This window comes from Pelodiscus sinensis, chromosome 2 (genome assembly GCF_052426305.1).
Source record: "Pelodiscus sinensis isolate ZL-2025 chromosome 2, ASM5242630v1, whole genome shotgun sequence".
In the NCBI taxonomy this organism is placed as follows: Eukaryota; Metazoa; Chordata; order Testudines; family Trionychidae; genus Pelodiscus; species Pelodiscus sinensis.
This window is the reverse complement of record NC_143053.1, coordinates 150,792,172-150,815,264: the sequence shown is the minus strand read 5'-3', so window position 1 is coordinate 150,815,264 and position 23,093 is coordinate 150,792,172. Positions and strand designations below refer to the sequence as shown.

At 38.3% G+C, this 23,093-nt stretch overlaps 1 protein-coding gene across 4 annotated transcripts in view; it reads left to right on the top strand.

Annotated features, from left to right (window-relative positions):
- PTPN3 (protein tyrosine phosphatase non-receptor type 3) overlaps positions 1 to 23,093 on the top strand; it is a 316,623-nt gene that overhangs the window by 161,541 nt on the left and 131,989 nt on the right. For 2 of the 4 annotated variants that reach the window (XM_006135940.5, XM_075921606.2), the window contains exons 8-11: positions 2,112 to 2,232; positions 3,641 to 3,728; positions 16,399 to 16,487; positions 22,198 to 22,261. In XM_006135940.5, the coding sequence (XP_006136002.2) occupies positions 2,112 to 2,232; positions 3,641 to 3,728; positions 16,399 to 16,487; positions 22,198 to 22,261 (362 nt within the window). Of the gene's footprint in view, positions 1 to 2,111; positions 2,233 to 3,640; positions 3,729 to 16,398; positions 16,488 to 22,197; positions 22,262 to 23,093 lie in introns of those variants that run through there. The other 2 variants (XM_075921609.2, XM_075921607.2) reach the window with 2 other exon arrangements.

Here is a 23,093-nt window from a genome sequence, read left to right as displayed (position 1 = left end):
TCTTTAACATGTGTACTATGCATATCTTTAACATTAGCTTTAATAGATGTTTGAAATTAGTTGAAAAAACTTCTCAACTTTGCCCAAAAAACAAAAATTGTAAGCCCAAGATTACATGGAAGGCATTGAAAAGACTTTAACTGTTTGAAAGGAAAGGAAAAACAAGTATACTCTCCCATCAAACCACAGTTGTCTGACACACAAATATTTTATTTTGATACCATTTGATATTATATTATTTTGGATAAATAGTTCTAAAGTTTGTGGTTCTGTAGCCTTAGCCTGAGTAGTGCACATCTGTCAAGGTATTGGCCTGGATCTATATTAATGTGTATGTGGAATTTTTTCAGTTTGGTACAATTCATAGAAGTGAATGGTTTGCTTTCAAAGGAAGAGTTAATATTTGGCAAAGATTGTTAAAGTTTGTGTACCTATTCATTATTTAAATGCAAAATTTTCTGCCAAGAGAGTGTTTTGATTAAAATTTAAGCTGCATTCAAAGGCATTTAGGAGCAAAGATAAGTAGGAACATTATAGTAACCAAACTAAATTTTAATTTCATGTTCGTCCATTCTTTTTTTTTTTTTCCTCCCATTTAAATGTGTGTGTTGTGATAGTAGTTGGGGCTGACAAGGTGATATGAGACTATATTTTCCCATGTGCTGACAGCTTTCATTCTACCACTGTTTTATATCTCAGTAGACATTGTTTCTTCATGTCGTAATTGCTCAGTGTTCCTAAATTCGGCGTTCCCTCTGTGTTAGGTATCCTACAATTGTTAGCTATGAGTTCTATTTATGAAGAAATATTGATCATTTGGCTAACCTGCCTCTTCATATTGCACAGCCTTTAAATATTTTGTAAACCTAATGGCATTTTGTTTAGAAAAATGTGTTTTGTCTGACTTAGCCAAATGTGTGCAATTTCTTCAACACAGACTAGTTTGTATTCTTGTGCTTATTCACAAAAAACTTTAATTTTTAAAAATATTGTAATGCTTTTAAATGATTTAAAATGAGTGCTGTTCTGTGCTAAGAAAAGTAGTTCAAGTTCTAGTGATTTACATGGTATCACATCACTTCATTAATTTTGATTGGCATATGAAAGCTCTACTGTGGAGTCAGTTGGGTACTTGGAATTCCACTTTCATTCTAGATAATTCTTGTAAGAGCAGATAAGTGCTTGAAATAAAACAAATCAACAAAAAAATTAACTCGCACGTGCTGTCCAAGTGTGCTCTTTAGATGGAAGGTGTCAAACTTATTTTCTGGGAAGGGCTGAGTTATATTTTTGGATTTTGTCTATGCACTGAGACTACAAAGTTAGGGCCATATGCTGTTCAATTTCTAGCCGGTATTTCATAGCTAGAGAACAATATGGCCATTTGTTACTTTACTGTTGTGTTCAGCATCCCTTTGTGGGAAAATTTAATTATTGGCACTTGTATAAAATAGCCAAATAAATAAAAGATGGAAAAACTATTTTGGTGCATATATTTTTGTTGCAAATCCATGGAGAAACATTATTGGAAATTGCTTACCAGGAGAAACATTAACACTCAGTTAAGATGGAGATGAATAAATGACAACTGGGTAGTTAAAATGGGTTTTGAATATTTTCTTTATAGTTTCAAATACAAGACATATTCAAAAAATTAATGTTTATTCTGAAGTTTCTTTATCTTTAATGGGGCCACACATATATAAAATAGGCTCAATTTGCTTTCCCTGATTTAGACAATTCTGTTTCATCTGTGAGATTTCACATGGTTACGTGTCTCCTGATGTAATGTGTGGTCTGAAAAGTGTTATAACATTCAAAGCAAAAATATGGATTAATAAATAATTGAACAGTGTTGAGCTAATCAGAGCCCAAAAAATTATTTATGGTAAGCATACTTATATGTTGAAAGATGTTTTCATGTGCTGTTGTTTAAGATTGTGTATATGAAATAAAATTGTCAGTGGGAAGTAATTTTTAATCCTGTGGTTTTCTCAACTATATTTTCTCTTGGTGGTTATGCTATTTTGGAAAATTCATGTAAATGGTATTTTCACTAGATAGAGGCTATCTGTGAAACTTCTTTTTTTGCATTTGTTTTTTCCTAATAGCGCAGTTGGGAGACTATAACTCTTCAGTACATCATTCAGGATATCTTTCAAATTACCGCTTCATACCAGATCAGAACAAAGATTTTTTAACCAAAGTAGAGTCACTACATGAACAGCATAGGTAAGCACAAACTTTTAGCATTTTTCCCATTCCCTCTCCTTCACCTCCATTTCATGAGTTGAAAAAGAAGGGCAAGAGGAAGGTTAAGGTTCCTGGAAAATTGAACCTGGTGAATGTTGCATTGATTTATTTTTAATAAGCTTAAGCTTTTTGATTAAGAAATATATGGATTTGAATGTTTATATTTTCGTTCATAACTTATGCACTAAATGTAGCATAAGTTCAATTAAGCTGCTGATTATTTTATTTCAATACTTACTTCTAAATTTAAGTATAATAAATTAATGTTAGTGTCTGGCAGGGCCATCCCTAGTGGGGTATAGGGTCTGGGACACCCTCCCCTCTGCCCAAGCCCCTTCCCCACCATGTGTCTTTCCTCCCCTACTGCACCCCCTTCACCTCTTCCCTCAAAGTCTGTCCCTGCTCAGCCTTCTTCTTTCCCCCATCGCAGCTCTTATGTGAAGCCTCCTGCCCTGAGAGACGTGAGGCCCCCTGCCCTGCGAGACGCAATCTCGGGGTTTACCGGGGATCCTGGTGCGGGGCAGCAATAGGGGTTGGGCTGCCCTGCCCTCGTGGCAGCGGGAGCTGCGAAAAGCAGAGCGACCAAGCAGCTACACTTTGCTGTCGCCCATCTCCCAGCCAGGTTGCTCTGCTTCACTGTGGTGGAGGGAAGCAGAGTGACCCAGCCGCAGTTGGATCTGTTCTGCTCCCCCGAGCCTGTGTCTAGAAAGTCTCATAACCTTTGTTTTTTTACCATGGTGTAAGGCCATGTCAAGTGCCTACAGTTCCTCTTCTGAGGCCATATGATACCTTCTTTAGCCTCAGAACTCTCAAATCAAGGTACTTCCAGTGGTGAAAGTAACTTGATTTCTTACAGGTATCCCAGCTGTTCAATTTAGGCAACTTAGAAGCTTATAAGAATATTGGGGAAAAAACCTCTTCCAAGTTTTGCAGCACATTCATTGAGATCTATTACCACATCTCTGGCAAAAACAAAGAAGTTTTTATGAGCAGATTTGCAGAGTGGCGTTCTGAGAATTTTTGTTCGTTTGTCAAATGCTAAAGTAGATGTAACTTCTTCAGATGTTGCTTTATGGATTGGTGGGTTTTACAATTTAGTTTCCTTTAATTGTCAGGGCTCTTCTTTGCTTATTCTTTGGGGGCAGGCTGCTTTCTACTTTCAGTTAATCACCAGACTGGACAATAAACATGACTGTGTGAGAGAATAGCCATTTGGAATTACCACAGATATGTCTTCCTAAAATAGAGGCCAGAATATAGAAATCGTCTGCTTTGAAGAGAAAATAATTTTAGTAAGTTAAGATAGTCTAGTCAGTGAGGTTAATTTCTTATTTTGACTTTATGTAATTTAAAATTAGTAACTTTTTATGTTTTTTTTTTTCTTTAGTGGTCTCAAACAATCTGAAGCAGAGTCCTGCTATATAAACATAGCGCGAACCCTTGAATTCTATGGAGTAGAATTACACAGTGGTAGAGTATGTTTACATTGTCATTTTTTGCTTAAAAATAATTGAATTAATGAACACTGTTTTTAAAGCAAGAGTCCTTCATTAACAATGAAAACCATAGCACTTCAGTGTTGACTGCACTATATATTTTTAATTGAATATGTATTATTTTTCTCACCTTTGCATTTGTCCTACAATTGTCTCAGGTTTTGTCAGTAGTGCTGATGTACACCTTTTTGCCAGTGTCACTAAGCCACAAGATTCTATTAAAGGTGAAGTGAAATAAAACAACTATCATCCTTGTTGCTCGATCATGGCCTCGTCAGCACTGCTTCAGCATGCTGTTGAGTCTGTTGGCAGCTACCCCTGGAGCTGACACTTTGGCTGGATCTGCAGTCCCAGAACCATGCAATGTTCTGCATCTGAACCCGGCTTCTCCTGTGTCTCTCCTCGAAGATTTCCTTTAGACACTATTACTTTGGCTTGTAGTGTGTCTGAGATCAGGGCACTCGCATTAGAGCTGCCTTACACAATTTTCTGTAAGGGCAGGTTTCAGCTGCCTCTGTACCTTGCCTTTCTACCCAAGGTTGTTTTCCAATCCCATATTAGTCAAGATGTATGCTAGCCTGTCTTGTGGCCAAAGCCTCACACAACAGATGAGGAATGCAGGTTGCATAGCCTAGATGTCAGATGGGCCCTGACCTTCTACATAGATGGAATAAAGCCATTCCATAAGTCTACATGATTGTTGCTGTCTCTGATAGGATGAAGGGTTGATTAGTGTCTGCCCAGAGAATATTATGGATCACAGCCTACATTGGCTACTGTTATGAGCTGGCTAAAGTGCCTCTGCCAGTGATCGTAGTTCACTGGACTAGGGAGCAAGCATCCTTAGCAGCCTTCCTCACTCAGGTGCTGATCTGTCAGCCGATGGTCAGGGCAGGGCGCGCGCGTGTGTTATACACCCGAGTCTTCAACTGCTAGAACTCAAGGTTCCTTCTCAGCAGGGGGCCTAAGGAAGGCCGACGGGCGCCCCAAAAGTTTTACCTCCGTGTCTTTGACCGCTAGGCCCCGGGTCCCTTCTCGGCGGGCAGCCAACAGGCTGACAGACGCCCCAGACTTTAACTGCTAGGACACATGATCCCTTCGCAGCAGGCAGCCGAGGGAAGGCTGAGAGGTGCCCCATGGATCTGTCCCCTGGAGGCGACATGATCCAAACGCTCAGCTCTGCCTGTGTCTGCTCCCTATGATCGGCTGAAGTTCTTTTAAATTGTGCTTGGTTCTGTTACAGCAACTGAAAGAGTCAGGTTAAAGCTTAAACAGTTACAGGTTTATTAAAAAAGCTTATAAATCATATGGTTACAATGGCTATTGCTCTATTTCTTAACTGCTAGCAAATATAGATCTTTAAAAAAATGGTTACAAAGAAAATGAAGATAAAAAATAGAAATAATGGTACCAAGTGACAGCTTAATCTTTAAAGAGCTCTAAGTCTATGTCTACACTTAAGACAAAGGACACATCCAGGTACAATTTTTACCCCCTTCTGTGCCTCTTGACTCCAGCGTATCAGGCCAGGGCCGGTCCCTCAATTCCTAGGAAAGATGAATACGAGGTGGGCATCCCTGTGGAACCTCGGGAGGCCAATCACCTAACCTGACCAGCAGATAGATGGTAGATTGACACTCAGAGTGAGTGTGCTGCTGGACCCATCTTTATGCCAATAGGACCCATCTTTATGCCCGTATCCTCTTTCTTATCTAATATGCCAAATTGTGTGGGTCCGTCTTTGTGATGCCAGTTCTTACAAGCAAGTTTCAACTTAATTTACACTTGCAAGAGAGAGAACTAAATTGTGAGTACTGGACATTCTTTACTGGACGGGAGATTCCTCCCCCCGCGGACGGCTGTGTATTCATATCAATATAGGTGCCAGCCAAGGCAGTTCTTGCAGCCTCGAGGTCAACAATTGGCGTATCTCTGTTTACAGCCATCCGGAGTCACTGTGAGCTATCATATCCGGGCCTCCTGTCAAGGCTTCAAAGACTATGCTGATTTTACTGCTCGGTGTGTTCCCTGTATGCTCCAGGCAAGCAAGATGGATGTTACAGATGGGGGTTCCTGTCTGGCTACATAATCCAAGAAATTTATGGTACAACGATTTGGTCGGTCATCCCTGCAATTGATTTACACTATGCACTGACTCAACAAGCTGAAGATGATGCTGGTTTTGGCAGAGTAGTGCTTCAAGCTGCAAGATTGTGAACTTTGAGGTTGCCCCCAAAAATTCTGCTTGTGGGTCACCTAGAATGGAATCGATATGAGGAAGCACCCAGAGAAGGAAAGCCAGTTACACACTTTTTGTGATTATTGTTCTTCAAGATGTATCGCTAATGTCTGTTCCATTACACACCCTCCTGTTCCTGTTGGAGTTTCCGGTAAGAAGGAACTGAGATTGTGAAGGGTTGGCAGCACCTGATATACCATGCCATGAGTGTAGCACACCAAGGGGCACCACAGCCGCCCCTCTGGATACTGCTAAAGCAAAAGTTTTTGACAACTATGAATGACACATCTAAAATAGAATTGACATGAGCAACACATCTTGAAGAACAACAGTTATGAAAGGTAGGTAACTTTTTTTTTTTTTTTTTTTTAATAAGGTCTTCTTACTGTTTTTGTATTGCTTTGTTCAGCAGTAGCTACTGCCTAACCTGGAATAGCAATTTCAACTTCCTTGGCAATGATTTCACCTTCATCACAGAACACCTTCCATTTGCTTTCAGATACACTCATTTTTTGAAGATCAGCAACACTGCTTCCTTCTAATTATATCGCACTTGATAAATTCAGGCTTTCATTTTGCAGCTCTTCTGAAGCACTCTTCAAAATCTTAATAGAGAGGTAGCCATGTTAATTGATCTTGCTAAAACAAAAGGAAAAACTATATAGCACTTTAATAGGTGATGAGCTTTCTTGGGCCAGACCCACTTCCTCAGATCATATTCTGGAAGAGAATTGGCGTGACCATCTATACCAAAGGAATACAATGAAAAAAGTGAGCACATTATTAAACTGACAAATCAGATTTAGTACTGAAGGTGGGGTGGGGGAGAGGAAGGGAGGGAGGGAATAGCTATATATGAATCAATGAATGGCGAATCAGGGGTGATAAGCGGGGAAGCTGTCTTTGTAATGGGTAAGGTAATTAGCATCTTTAAGACCCATTCATAAAGTGTCAAATTTAAGCATGAATGAAAGTTCTGAAGTTTCCCTCTGTAATCTGGTGTTAAAGTCTCTTTGAAGTAAGATGCATGTAGTAAGGTCGTTAAGACTGTCCAGGTAGGTTGAAATGAAAAGCAACTGGTTTTTCCTTGTGAAGATGTCTGATTTGTGGGCATTAATTCTTTGAAGTGTCTGAGAAGTCTGTCCAATATACATAGCAGAAGGATGCCGTTGGCACATGATGGCATAAATTATATCTCTGGATGAACAGGAATATGTGTTCTTGATCATATAACTGACATGGGTAGGTCCAACGATGGTGTCACCAGAGTAAATATGTGGACAAAGTTGGCAACGGGGCTTGTTGCAAGGGAAAGTTCCAGGGTTGGTATTAATGTGGTATGTCTTGTGGTTGTTGGTAAGAATCTTCCTGAGGTTAGGTGGTTGTCTATAGGAGACTATAGGTCTGTCCCCCATAGCCTCTTGGAGTGTAGTATTCTGTTCCAGTATAGGTTGTAGGTTATTGATAATGTGTTGGAGGGGTTTAAGTTGGGGGCCATACGTGATGACAAGTGGTGTTCTATTGTTGGTTTTCTTGGGCCTATCTTGAAGTAGATGGTTTCTGGGTATTCGTCTAGCTTTTTCAATTTTTTTTTTTTTTTTTATTTCCCCCGGTGGGTAATTGAGATTTACAAATGCTTGGTAGAGATCTTGAAGTTTCTGATCTGTCAGTGGTATTAGAGCAGATGCGGTTGTACCTAAGGGCTTGATAGATGATGGATTGTATTGTGTGTCCTGGATGGAAGCTGGAGGCATGTAGGTAAATGTACCAGTCAGTGGGTTTTCTGTAGAGAGTGGTATTTAATTTTTCATTAGTGATTTGTACTGTGGTGTCCAGGAAATGGATCTCTTGTGTTGAATGGTCCAGGCTGAGATACCATCAACCTACTACAACAACCATAGGACATAGCACATTAATTCCCTCCCTCTCCCCCACCCCACCTTCTGTACTAAATCTGATTTGTCAGTTTAATAATGTGCTCACTTTTTTCATTGTATTCCTTTGGTATAGATGGTCATGCCAGTTCTCTTCCAGAATATGATCTGAGGAAGTGGGTCTGGCCCATGAAAGCTCATCACCTATTAAACCATCTTGTTAGTTTTTAAAGCGCTACATAGTTTTTCCTTTTGTTTCAAAATCTTAAATATTCTTTGAAGAACTAAGAACCTCAAAGAAAGGAGTAGCTCTTGGTCTTACCATCAAGCCCTTTTCAGTGTTAGCTGATGGTCCCTCATGTCTTGGAACTGAAATGGGTTCCAGTGTTTCTACCATATCTTGCAAGCAGTTTTCAGAAGGAATCGTGCTAACATAATTAGCAGATTTCAAGAAATCTACCTAACTCAAGTACCATTTGATCTAGCTTCAGTCGTGCCTTAACAAATATATCATAGTGCTTGTAACTACGGCTAAAGAAGATGTACTGTTCCTGAGCAAATGCAAAAATTTCCTGACATTGGGTGATGCTGAAACATGTATTAGTAATGTCAAGATTAAGCCTGTAAACTGTGGATAATGCAAGTCTGGTATGGACTTTATATGTATATTTAGGCTTCAGAATGCTCTAGCGAGCTGTACTGGTCTGTGCTGTCTTTACTTCTGTTGTTACCAATCCTAGCTGGATTCAAGTTAGTTTGGACACACTAGCCCATTCACAGCTTTTGCTGTGTAGACATCTTTAAACCTGTTGATGACAGAAGCTGGTAGCATCTTGTAAACATCAAGACTCCCAACTACAGTGGTTGCAGATCTAATGGGTAATTTCTTGTATAATTTATTATTATGGACATAGCTAGCTTTAGCACTGGCTAAACTTCCTAGAGAAGACAAGATCATTGTCAGATGTAATATCTGTTTCACTTTCTGCTTCTGGAAAGAATAGTATTACCTAAATTGTGCATCATCTCAACCCATCATCTGTGAGTTTGTCAAATTTTAATATGTATGCATGCTTCCATTTGTTCTTTTAAAAGAGGCAGGTGAGGGCAGAATAGTTGAAAACTGAAGTTCTGTTTGTGAAGATGTAAGTTTTTTAAGAATCTGCATGTTTCCTATTTAGCTGTATTCTATATTTTTTTTCGGAATAAAAGTTGTGTCCCATTCCAAACCTAACCACTCAGCCCTGACCAAACCATCAATTATCATAAAAAAATAATTACAGTATAAAGAAATCATATACCACTAAATGATTTCCCAAGTCACTAAAACACAGATGTCTTTTAACGTCAGTGTGTGTTTGGTTTACTGTCTTCCATAAGCTCATTCTTGTAGTTATTTTTATGATACACTAAAACTGTGGGTTACATTTGTAACCACACAGATCAATTTAACTCAGATTTGACAAGCAACATTAGATGATGAAAGTCATTTTACACCAATTTAGACATCTTTGACAGGAAGTAGATGTCTATTATAAATCTCAAATGAGACCACAGAATAGCATAATGATTAAAATGTATTTAAAATTAACTTTTTGTGTTTAATTTTTTGTTAATCTTAGTTTACATCCTCCTAATTCATGTTTGCAGATTAACATACTTTATATTTTTTATTTTCTTAATATTTAAATACTTATTTACTATTTAAACATTGCTTTCCCATAGTTACTGATACTCTGACTGCAGATTAAATTTGATCAATTAACAGGAAAGAATTCTTTAATTCCTGCCTTGACTTAATCCTGAAATCTAAATTGGGTTCTTTCTGCTTCTTTCATCTTCATCAATAATGAATTCAGCATTTCTGTTCATGTATAAGCCCAAACAAAATACTGGTTCCCAAATCATTAAGAGTAAAAACATGTTTGGGTCCATAGAATAAACAGATTTGATTTGTAACAGAAAGTAGATGTATTTGGTTGCAGGGATCTTTTTACGCTTTTAAAGAGCATGACTGGACTTGAAAGAAAAATTTACATTAATTTTAGTCAGGCTGGAAATATAAGATGACAAACAATCTTATTAATCATGTATGGCTTTGTCTACTCTATACAGCTTTTAGTGACACAGCCATGTTGCTAATAGGTAAATGCTGTTTGATGCTTTTGCTGACAATTCTTTCACTACCCATGAGTAGGGGTTGTGTTGTTGACAGGAGAGCACTCCTGCTGATGACAAACTTTTTACACTACCGCTTGCCCCTCCCTCTGAAAGACACAAGTTTTCCATTGCTGTTTAAGCACCTGTGTATGATACAAGTTTTGTTGTTCATTTGAAAGTGTAGACATAGCCTAAGTCATTAGCTTAGTTTGTGTGGGGTCTTGAGGATAGAGTAGTAGAATGGGGATCAGAACTGAGATACATTTCTAGCTCTAATACAGGTTGAACCTCTCTGGTCTGGCAACATCCATGGTCTGGCATTATTTTAGTTAGTTGCATTTCCACTTTATCATGGGTGTGGCCAAGTTTCCCATGGTCCCATAAGTTTGTCTACAGCCACCAGTCCTGTCTCTGTTATGTGCTGTTTTTTAGCTCTAATTTACCCCTAAATCTTATCTAAGAGCCCAATACGCAGTGGAACTGTTGATAATGCTGCTAGACAACAATGATCTCCCAAGGTTCAGCAAATTCTGTAGTTTGGCACTGGTCAGGTCCCCAGGGTATTGGACTAGAGAAGTTCTACCAGTACTAACATGTTCTGACATCTTGTGGTGAGTTACTTAAAGGGTTATGTTGAAAATGTTAATGTTCCTGTCCCACAGATCTCAATCTAATCTTTATAATTCCATATGGTAGATAGGCAAGCGTTACTCCTGTTTGTGTCAAACGGGAACCGAGGCACAGCGTTCAAACAGAGCTTGGCACTTAAAAAACACATGCACACTAACTCTAAATATAAAAAAGACTCATTTTTTTGGTCTCTGTTCAATGTGGAATTTTCTAACTATTTGATTGTAAGTATTCTCTTGTGAGAATGGCAATTCAGTCACTGAAGTGTTATCTTTAAGCAGAAGTAAAAGAAATTTGAAATATCAGTTTCACTCCTGTTTTAAAATCAGTTTCTCATCTATTATGATTTGTAATAAGATAACATCCCTAGACCTCTAGGCAGATGAAATAGAGGACAGTAGACTGGTGGAGGCAGACAAGGGAACAGGGTAGGGTGAAATTAATGCAGTGGAGGAAGCTGACTGTGGGAGCCGAAGAGAAATCCGGCCCCCGGCAGAGTGGACTTTGCTGTATGGTACTGTAGATCTCTAGTAGAAAACTCAGGGATGTGAAGGGAGGTGCCCTTCTACCCTTTCTACCCTTATTCCAGCTTGGGGCAGCCATTGCAAGTAAAAGCCATTTTCTATCCTGTACTTCTGGGCTGAAGTATCCTTGGTTGCTCTGTAGGAATGGCACCATGTGCAATCTGATCACCGTTAAGAATTGTGAAAGGGAATTAGAGTTAGAGACCCATTTCCTGACACAGGTCAGTCCCTGGTCCAAAGCAGGAGGGAGCTAAAGCTTTCTGAAGAAAAGGTGACTAGAATGTTTTTAACATGGAAAAACAGCATATTTTCCCCCACTATCATTCTTAAATGGCTGAACCATTTTGCTGAAAAATTCTAAGAAAATTCAACCTGAGACACATACTCAATAGAAAATTTGAGCCTGAGTAGTTGAAGTTTGCTTGAAGTTTTGTTATAGTCATGTTGGTTCTAGGAATTGAGAGGGGCAAGGTAGATGAGGTCATATTTTATTGGACTCACCCCTGTTTGTATAAGGTTGCTTGAAAGTTTGTAAACAGAGTTCCTCTTTGGGTCTTGGAAAGGAAGAAAAGAGGCTACATATACAGTACAACCCAGATTGACTTTGAGTTTGATCCATTGGCAGTTGACTTTGCGGGTCTAGTGAAGACCTGCCATATTGACCACAGATCACTCTCTCATCTACCCTGTTACTGTACCCTGGACAAGAAGACTAAGGGATGTCAACAGGAGAGTTTCTCCTGTTGACCTCCACCCCTGGCACTAACTTGACTTGAGGTACATCTACTCCAGCTACGTTATTCATGTAGGTGGAATTGTGTAGCTCAAGTCTACTTTCTTCAGTAATGTAGATGCAGCCAGAATATCTGAGCTAAATAGAAGTTGGGACAGATTGGTAAGATGAAGGAACAACGTGCTGAATGCAGTTGCTTGAAATTAATGTGCGTTTGGGGCTAGATTGTTATGCATAAACTATTTGAAGTAAGCAATTAAGGGTAACAAGCACTGTGGTGTCTTACACATTGTTATAATGAGCTAACAAACTGGTGCTCCTTGTGTGTTCATAGTTTTTAGTGTCTGTCAGAGCTGGTGTTGTGTGGTTTTCACTAAGGACAAGTATTGAAAGATTCAACATGGAGGATTTCTTTATAAGAAGTTCTTCTATGGAGAGCATAGTGATGGTGTGTGAAACTAGACACAGGTATTGTTGGGACATTTGATGCACATGATGAGGTACCACCACCTGTTGTAATAAGCATGTGAAGGACCTATGAATGTTGAAAGGTATAGAATAGGGTGGTAGTAATCATCATTGCAGTAGAGCTCTGCCTGCAGGTTTTGCATCTGTTTTTCTGACTGGGTCTGCTGCTGCTTTGAATATTCACTAAACAAGTCCACGCGACCAGATAAGTAAAGTGTATTATAAATTTATCAGCATTTAAATACTCCAGGATAATCCTTTGCAGTTTTGGTCATTTGTAATGTATCATGCTTCCTGTTACCCTTAATTATCCACTTCAAAACCTTTATGCCTAACATCTAAGCTCCCAATTACAAACTTCATTTCAAGTGACTGCCTCTAACATGTATTATCCCTTCTGCTTAATATGTCCCAACTTGAATTTAGCTTAGACACTCTGCTTCCTTCCCCATGCCTGAGGAAGAGCTCTATATCGCTTGAAAGCTTGTACCTTCCATCAGCAGAAGTTTTTTTTTTTTAATAAAAGATATTACCTCACTTACCTTGTTTCTCTGGTTAATTTGGCAAAACTATAAGCAACTGAGAATATGGTTTTAAATTTTGAACTGTCAGGCAAACTTAACAGGTGCTAAAAATGGTTGCATACCTGGGGGCGGGGGAGGGAAAGTAACATGTGTGGCAGCTTAGGCTAACTACCAAGTATGTACCCAGCGGGTCTAGGCAGGTTTGTAGTCTGTGAGGCTGCTAGACTGAATTGGAACCTGTGCTACTCCTGGCTGTGCTGCTATTTTTAATGTGCTAGCATGTGTCTGTCTACCTTGCTGAGAAGTATGCGCCCAGCTGCTATGTTAAACATGCCCTCAGAGAGGATTTCTCCCTCCCCTTGTGTTCTTGATTGTTATGCTCAGAATTGTTTAGTCTTAGAGATTTTAGGTTTCATTATCATATCAGGATGAGGTTACATCAGCATAACCTCCCCTTTCCTCCTCTCCCCTGCAAGCTTGATCAGACACACCATCTGGAGGAACTTGAATAATTTAGTTCTCTGGTCAGTGGTTATCAATCCCTTATTTCTGCTAAAAAATTCTCCTAATTAGCTCTTATGGGATCTCCCAGCTTTTTCTACAAAGCTAGCTTTTAATGGGCTGCTTGAATTGTGTTTATCAGCCTAAAGAGGTAAGGTAATTGAATCCTGGTGTACAAATCAATTGTTCCTTCTTAGAGCTGTTAAACTAATCTTATTTACTCTTTTTCTGTATCAATCTCTGAAGAGATGGGATTTGTATTCCTGTTCCGGTTGCCATGAATTATTGATAGATCCTAAATCTGGCACAATATAGTACTGTGTTTACCCTCTACAATGTACCATGATACTTGAGTTATGCAGCATAGGAACTGATCATCTGAGTGACAAAGTATATTCAGAAATTATTCAATCTCTTATTTTATAATAAACTTGTAATGGAAAAAATAATTTGTTCATATACATTCTGTATTCTGCCAGAGTTTTTTGAATTACATTCTACTTTTTTAGTCTGAGTCGTTATGGTACAACAAAAAATGGAAGTTGGGGATTAAGGGAAATATATTTATACTAATTGAGCAAAGAGAGCCATCTAGAGGAGCATTTTTGCCATTGAATGTTTTCTTAAGAGACTCCAGTATTACCTTAAAGTGTTATAAAATTTCTTAATGCTGCTTTTCTGAACCAAAGCCAACATTTTAAATATTGGGTTCCTAAGACTACGAACCTACATTTATATTTAGGAACAAATATTCAACTCTTTGTACAAGTATGTACATTATGAGTACATATATAGATCACAGTGAATTTAGGAAACCAAGGATTGCAGTTGTATATTGGATTTAAAGGAAATGTCTATCCTTATACGCGGTAATTCTAAAATTTCTGTGTGAATATCTTCACCCTTCATTAAGAATTCCATAAATATGGTTTCAGATTTAAGCTCAGTGATGAGGACCACAGGACAGAGGGGAATATTGTTTGGCTGAAATCAGTAGCTTAAAATGCAGTATTTAGCTTATGCAGATACTGCCTGTGGATAATAATTTGTGTGCATATAATGGTTAGTGTGTATGGAGGTTGGACATCCTGCAATATCAAAAATGGTTAATGATTCAAGTTTGAACATAATCTTGATTGTCACTCTTATTCTGCTATTTTATATAGTAGATTCCATTATAAGGCCTTAGTTTTGAAAACTCTGTTGAAAAACATACATACTATACATTCTTCAGGGTTTCATGTATGTTGGGATCACCTTTATCACCACCAAAAAAAAGTAACAGATGCCCAAAAGAAAAGAGTTCTGATGCATTAATTCACTCATAAGACAAGACACCTTTTTGACCCAGAATTTGGGACTTTTAAAATGTTGATCAGGAGCACCAGAACATGACAATAGTCCGGCACTCCTGATAGTCCGGCATCAAAATGGCAAGAGCCTAGTGAGTGAGCTTCGGCAAAAAATGAGTCACAAGGTAACAGCGGCAGCAGCTGAACTGAGCAAAAAGGGTAAAAAAAGGCTTAAAAAGACTAAAACATTACAGTATACTGTTTACAGTATGTACGATAAAAAGGGTTAAGAACACTTTATATACAGTATATAATGTATACAGTGTGTGTATATATATAACCAGCTTATTGTACCTCCTGATAGTTCGGCATATCTGATAATCCGGTACCACCTAGGTCCCATAGGTTCCGGATTATCGGAAGTCTACTGTATAATGAACAATAAAGTTGACCTGTTACTACTTTAACACATGTATGTGGCCTCAACCCGCTTTTATGTAGAGAGCTTGGGTTATTTCTAAGGATATTAGCGAGTAGTTATCTGGAGTATCCACTACTCGCTCCCTCCACCACCCCCACTTGCTGCCTCTATAAGAGGCAGCAAGGTGGGGGGAGGGAAGAGGAGGCGGTGCTTGGGGGAGCTGGCTTAAAAGCTGGTACATCCCAACACCATCCTCGCAGTGCAACCGTGCCCCTCCCCCCCACTGTCTCTATCAGAGGCAGCATGGGGGAGGATGCTGCAAAACAGCCTCTGCCTTCGGCAGGCTGAGGGTTGCTGTGAGCAGAGGCTGTTCTGGTAGCAGCCCCTGTCCACAGGGTTCCAGGCAGAGACTTATCCCCCTCCTCTCTGTAGATAGGGACTGTTGCCTCCATGCAGCCCCTCTTCACAGCAGCCCACTTTGGCCGTGTGCAGGGGCTGCACTGGCAGCAGTCCCTGGCTGTGGCCAGCCTTGGCCACCGCAAAAAGGGGCTTGTGTCAGAGCAGCATCTGTTTGCGGTGAGGGACTCAGTGTGAGCTGGGATCAAGCATTCCCAGCTCATACTGGTCCGGGATGATGTGCCTGTACACTTTAAATGCAGTAAGAGCCCGGTGGCTCTTACTACATTTAAAATGCAGAGCTGCAGGGCCGGTGGCTCCCAGAGCTGGCACGAACTGTAACCCTGGCTCTGCAGAGCAGTCCTTATCAACTAATCGTGTAGTTGATACAAATTGTATTGATTATGCGATTAGCCAGATAACCACAATTTAACATCCTTAACTGATCATTTCTCCTCTGGCCAGTTCTCCGTTAGCCTGTAATGGATAGGTCGTTCAGGAGTCAGAGAAAGAAATGATTTTCCAAGTCTTCTCAATCAATCAAGGATTGGGATCCTGGGTCCAATCTCCTACATGCTTTTCACATTTAACTAACAGATTAGGGGCAAGAGCAATATCTCCACACCCTGTTCTGTGCATTATAGCAGTCTCGCCTAGGCAGTACTAAATAAAATTGCATGAGATAACACAATGCTTCTCTCAATAGCAAGACTTGTATATGTCTGACCATGTTAAAACATATAGTGCAGAAATCTTGCTCTTTGAATTGTAAGCCTTTTAGGCTGTCTTTTTATACATGTATATGGAAAACCCATGAATGAATTCACAGATATAAAGAACATATGTCATAGGCTGCTTCTGTGTTTTTACAATACTTTCTTTTCCAGGATCTACATAATCTAGACTTGATGATTGGAATTGCTTCAGGTGGTATTGCTGTGTACAGAAAATTTATTTGCACAAGTTTCTATCCTTGGTAAGGGTTTCTTATTTCTATTTCGTTAGTTAATTAAGAGTTGCAATTGCTGTTTTAAATTTTAAGTAATATTGTCACATGACATAATGCTTGTTTCAAACAGGATAAATCTGTTACTGAAAGGGATAGGTTCTATTTTTGTAACCTGTATATAGTTAGGTTGAGTTAAAGTGAAAACTCAGGACTAGGGGACTTGATCGTACACAGGTTCATGACTGAATACACTGAATTTAAAATTTTAGTTCAGAGGTAGACTACTCTTGCATATGTATTTGTAGGATTGGGACCCTGGTGATGCTCCATAGATGCTGTCCTTATACCCTCTAAACAGCTCTTCAATCAATTATGAATGATCAGCAGTTTTATTAATTTGGCAAACATAGCATTTGCTTCTGTGAAAGAAAGTACATAACTGACAATTATGAGCATTTATCAGGAGAAGTTGAGATAAATGTACAAGCAATGGAATAAAACACTTATGTTTACAAGATCATCCTGGGTTGACATGTAGGTTGGGGATCTCCAAAGGGGAAGATACTATGATGGCTGCTTAATGCTGAAAACAGTAGCATGCTCATTCATGTTTGTTAGGAAGTCCTCTTTTGGTATAGGATTGAGACTCCACAGTTGCTGACCTTGCTGCAAAGTGATTGAAATATTATACGCATGTCCTCAAGATTTTGGAGAGGGTCCAAATCTTTTCCACTCTGCTACTTACTGAATCTAAAAGTGGGATTATTTGCACTTTCTTCACTCTCCTCAGTTGAGCAACTGGTGCCTAGCAACCTGTGCATAGTATTAGGCATAACTTACAAAGTTTTCTAAGGAAAGTTGCCAGAAAAAAACTCACAGTATAAGTTATGGTGAGTTGTAGAGTCTCCTTTTTTTTTTTTTTCCTTTCAGTTAGTTAACTAGAGAAACCAGCAGTATTAGAGTTCTTAAGTCGTCCCATCCTTTTATCACAATCTCAAGGAATGTCTGACAGAGTAAAGCACTAAAATAGATTATAAATTTAAATTGTCTACCCTAAAGTATCTTCTTTGCTTATTCCTTCTTTGCTTATTCCTCTTTTTTCCATTATTTGAAACATGTAATCTTTTGAATGATGTAGCCTAAAAAATTCAACTGCAGTTAATGCAGCCATCTCAAGTTTATGCTAATAACACACCATGATATTGTATGTTTTCTATGTATAATTAATGCATGATAAAATATAGATTTATCATGCATCGTTGTCTCTTGAAATCTGCCTTCCAGTCCATTTCTTTCTTAATTCTATCCACTCAAATTTTTAATGCCTTGAAACAGCTGCTATTTTTAAAGATTATCTGCCAGACAAATATTTTCTTTCTCTTCACACTTTTACTCTTCCAAAATTACTGACACAATGGTCTTGAGTGGGCAATATTTGCATTAATTATGTGTAAATTCCAATATTGCGATCTTTCTGGTCTAGAAACAGAAGCATTATTCCATTGAAAGGGGATAATTTCCAGCTTTCTAAAATACATTTCATCCTGTAAGGTGCAGAAAAGATTAGATACTGGAATTTTAACATGTCTAGAAAGCTTGTTTTTCAATAGTTTTTCGAGTCTTTAAAACTTTTTAGTCAGAATTTTTTTCCCTCAGACTCATAATAGCTAAGGCACCAGGATTTTCATGTGACTGTAAAATGAGTAGGAGCAAACCTAAAAACATTAAAAAACAATCACTTTCCACCAAAAAACAAACAAAAAAAATCCTTGATATGTGGAAGAGAGGCTTTATTGGCACTTATTTCTGATTGCTGGGAGACAATTGGAGTCATCTGCTACTCATGAGCAATGTGGTTCCTTCAAGTCATTGTGAAAAAATATAGTGCCATATCTTCCTGTATTGTACATGCAGAATGCATTTTGTAATGTATTGTTTAGACATATTATAAAAATGTAGAATATGAGAGATTTGTATTATACCCTCAATTCCTTTCATTTAAACGGATTACAAAGCCTATTGGGGTGGAAGTGCTTGGTTGTGGGGAAATGTTCTATCGTGACAAGTAGCTGAAAAGGAGATCAAGTTCTAATAAAAATCTAAATCTGGCTTCAGTCTACATTTTGAATAACACTGTAAGTCAATAGGACTTCTAGGCTTTTAAGTTCATCAGGATTTGGCACAAACTGTTTCAAACTGTAGGTGGCAGCAAACACCATCAAAGCACTCTTTCAAAATTATGGAACAGTGTTTTACAATATTAATAGACTGCAACGATAGGAACAATGATGCTATATGGTAATAGCCAAAGTGGACAAAAAGCGCTAAAGGACAGATGTAATAGAAGTACCATCTTGGCAAAAAAAGGAGAGGATCTGCAATCAAACCAAACTAGATATGGGGGAGAAAAGCCCTGATATGTCAAGCTGAATGAGTCAAAATAGGGCATGCTTCTGAAAAATAAGTTTGGTTGGACTTGATCCAATCTGGGGATCTAATCGAGAGTGGAGGGGTTTAAAGAGTCCTCTAACATGGCACCAGGGGTTTCCAAATTAGATTGGCTAATTTTTCAAGTAAAGAGGCTTTTCCCTAACACACAAGATCCTTTCCTCTAGGATCTGAATATATATTACAGCACAACAATCTCTGCTTGTTGCGAGCAGTATTTTCTCTTTGAAAACACAATTTTGGAATAGCTTTTCTAAGAAATCTGAAGGATTATATTGAGATGACATATTACCCCAAATCTATTTGCCTGCCTTTTTGAATTATGGATTCAATGTATATAAAACCTTCCAGATTGGTGGATGAGCAAATAAATTTACAGCTATGGAAATATTTTTTAATTTAAGCCTAAAGTAATAGCTTTCTTTATTTTGGCAGTGTTAGATCAACTGGTTTGTTGACCTCTCTTGGATTTCTGTTCAATCTTAAGATCTAAGGACATAAAAAAATACAAATGGCCATACTGGGTCAGACTAATGTTCAGTGTAGCCCTGTATCCTGTCTTCTGATAGTGGCCAGTGCCAGATGTCTCAGAGGGATTGAGCAGATTCTCATGGTTATCAAGTGATCTCTGTCCTGTTGTTCAATTCTAGTTTCTGGCACACACACTTGGGGTTATGTTGTCAGCTACATAACTTTTTATGAACCAAAAATGTATCCTCTGTAATGGGACAAAACTATTGTGTACTTTAATGGTAAGCAGTAAAACCTCGTGAATTTGTTAATTTTACAGGGAGCCTTTTTAAAGATTGTAAAATGAGTGATACGGGGGGCTGAGTTACCAATAAGAATGTGGACAACTGCACTATATACAGGTCATATTCTGGATGTGACAGGCTCGAGCATTCATGAAATGTAAGTCTTTTAATGACAGCATAATCCACCAGAGAAGAAAGAAGGAATTCTCAGGGATTACTGTAACTCACTAGCATTCACTTTAAAAAAGTGTGATGTGATAGCTGTTGCTCATGAGATTAAATAAATCTGTCCATCCTTTTAACAAATATTCTGTGTCACCAAGTTAAACTGCTGGAGCAGCACTGGCACTGAAGAGAAGACAGATTCTCCATGAAAGTAAGATAGTTATGGAGAGAGGATGGAGTGATATGAGTGAACAAGCAAAGGAGGAATGTTAGAACAGCTTGTGTAGTACATGGATTTAGTGCTCAGAACTAGGTATTATATAAAACAAAACATTAGAAAAAACTATGCTGAAGAAAGTGATTTCACGTGTCTGTTTTTTTTTAAAAAAAAAGATTGAAAAATTCCATTACGGAGAACCACCTTGACCTCTTGAAGGTCCGCAGGATTGGAACCATTGTCCTTTAAATATGCAGTCCAGACATCTATCACTTGAAGCAATGTCAAATAACATCAGTGCTGTACTTTTACTTCTGTAGTCCAACCGACAGAGAGAGACATGGTATAAACTTTCCAGTATCTTACACAACTATTAAGTAAAGAGTAGAGGAATATTGAGAATCCGAATCCTTGAGTTCTGTTCCTGGCTCTTTCGTATAATACAGCCAACAGCACAGAATTTGGTACTTTCATTCTGAAAGAGTATGGCTAAGTGTATGGGACTTGCCATATTACAGATGAATTCTATTTCCAGTGATGCTATGCAGTCTGTTTTTTTTATATATATATATATATATATATTTGTTTATGAAACAGTTGAATGTTACTCTCCTGTTTCCTAAGGCAGGGAGTGTGAGGCATTGCGCAGTAATAAGAGTTGTAAAGTGCATTCCATTAGAACTACAAGTTGGCTCCCAACCCAGTTCACCTTCCCATAAGTCAAAACAAAGTCTGGTTGCTGTGTTCCTGCTACATCCTCTATCTGAAGGTCTAACTCTGATGCTTATGTAGGAGATTTAGTGGGGACTGGGAAAAATTCTCCTCCATTGGTCTGCAGTATACTCAGTTAAGGTACAATGTTCTGAAATTTTTGTGGTAACTTTCTAACCTACATTACTGTGCACATACAAATGGTAGTTTTAAAATTATAACTTGGCCAAATCTGGGTTTTCTTAAAGGTATAGTTATCTCTAACTCCAAATACTCCTTTATCAAATTTCTTCTCCCAAGCAAGCAGTAATTAGAGAGCTTTTAATTAAAAAAAAAAATGAAAATTTTAGCATTGGCAAAACTACCTATTTTTTCAGTAGCCCATTTCTTGGAAATTATGGAATGAATGACTGAAACATTTAAAAAAAGTCCAGACACAAAAACAAGCATGGAAAATTTCAGCCTGAACAATTAAGTTGGCTAAATGTTATTAAACAGATAATAATGGGCTTATAATATAAAGTGTTAGACAAGCTTTAGGCACTATTCATCTCTGCCTAAAACAAACAAATATGGGGAGTTACCATTGATGTCATGTGTATTTAGAAGATCACAGCTCATGATTGTTTTTAACTATACGACTTAAAATATCTAAGGATATTACAATATTAATGGATTTGATCTGTTAGGAATACCTTAGCACTCATATCTGAGCCTTTCCTCCATTCTTCCTCTCTTTTAATCCTGCAAAAGCAAGTAAGTATGTGATTAGAATGTTTAATGGATAACTACCAATTATTCTGTTGGGTGTTAAAAGATGCAGTAGCATAGGATTTTTCCAAAAGATACTCTAACATGTTTTCCTTTTCATATTCTAAATATTTATTGATAATGTGACACAATTTTTACCAATAGTAACATGACTTGTATTGTCATCTGCTCTGTGTTGAAATTTTTCATGTTATACATGGTCTAATGTATCCTGTTATCAAACTTTGGTACTCTATAGTTACAATATGATTCACTGTTCACACAAACTCAATTCAATTGGGTCCTATGCACTGTGTGTAAACAATGAAAAGGAAAATCTGATTCTTTTGGGTCTTTGCTGCAAGTACAGAATGCTGTTTGCCACATGCTATATTGTTTCTGCTTATGCTATACTCAAGTCTTTGAGAGTACCTATTGAATAATGATCTTAAAAAGATCCTTCTCATTGGACACAGTTACTGCTCCTCTCTTGCTTGTGAGTGTGAGCTGCCAGTCTCCATCTCAGAGATTGGTGCATTTTAATAGCCATGAAAGTGTAATGTTATAATGTACTTTGGGATCTTTTAAGTCTGACAGGCATTAAAACATGTGTTGTGTATCACTTTTTCTTTGAATTGTTTTGCTCAATTTTTATGGGTTGTTTTTAGTGTTTTTTGTTTCTTTTCTTTAGGGTGAACATATTAAAAATTTCCTTTAAAAGGAAAAAGTTTTTTATTCAGCAGCGTCAAAAACATGTAAGTAGTTCAATGTTTTCCTTTGTTTTCCCGTTTCATTTGTCACATTTTAATTCTTCTTTCATTGAAAAGGACTATTTATTGTAATTTCATTCCTAGGTTTCAGTGGGAGAAGAAGCTGGCTTTTCATGTAGTCTCAGTCTTTACTTTCTCTCTCTGAGTCACATTTACTTCTCCTTCTCTTTCTGGCTCTCAGCTGCTGCCACTTTTCCCTCTGTGTCCCAGTTCTCCCCATTCTTATCCCATCTCAAGTTTATTGGTTTCCCCCCACATCAACATTGCCTTCTTCATGCCAGTATTTTTGAAGGTGTGGATGTTGGGGGCATCACAGAGGATCTTCTTGTGTTTATCCACATTCAGCCTTAAACTTTGTCAGATTGCCATATGTTTGCTGCCCTTTCCTCACAGGTTCCACCTGCTGGCCATCTGCCTGCAGACTCTGCTTTAATGTCTAGTCTACCCAAGAGTTCAGAGGGGTAACTTCCAGCTTGGGTAAACATATACACAGTAGCTGTGCTCAATCTAGTTCTAGTATATTAAAAATAGCAGCATGGCTGTGGTGGCATAAGTCGTGTATTAAGTGGTTATTCTGGACAAGTTGTCACAGGCTCCTTATTAAGCAAAAAAATCTTCAAGAGGTCTAAAACATCCTTCCCTTTGGGGAAACAAATGGAGAAAAAAGGGTGATTTAATGTAGCATTCTGTCTGACTTTAGGCTGTCTACAAATGGAGATGATTGCAGTGTTTAAAAACTGTTAAATAATAAGTTAGTGTGTGGATGAATGACTACCATCCTGCAGAATGGTAGAACACTGCAAAATGGCATAACAGC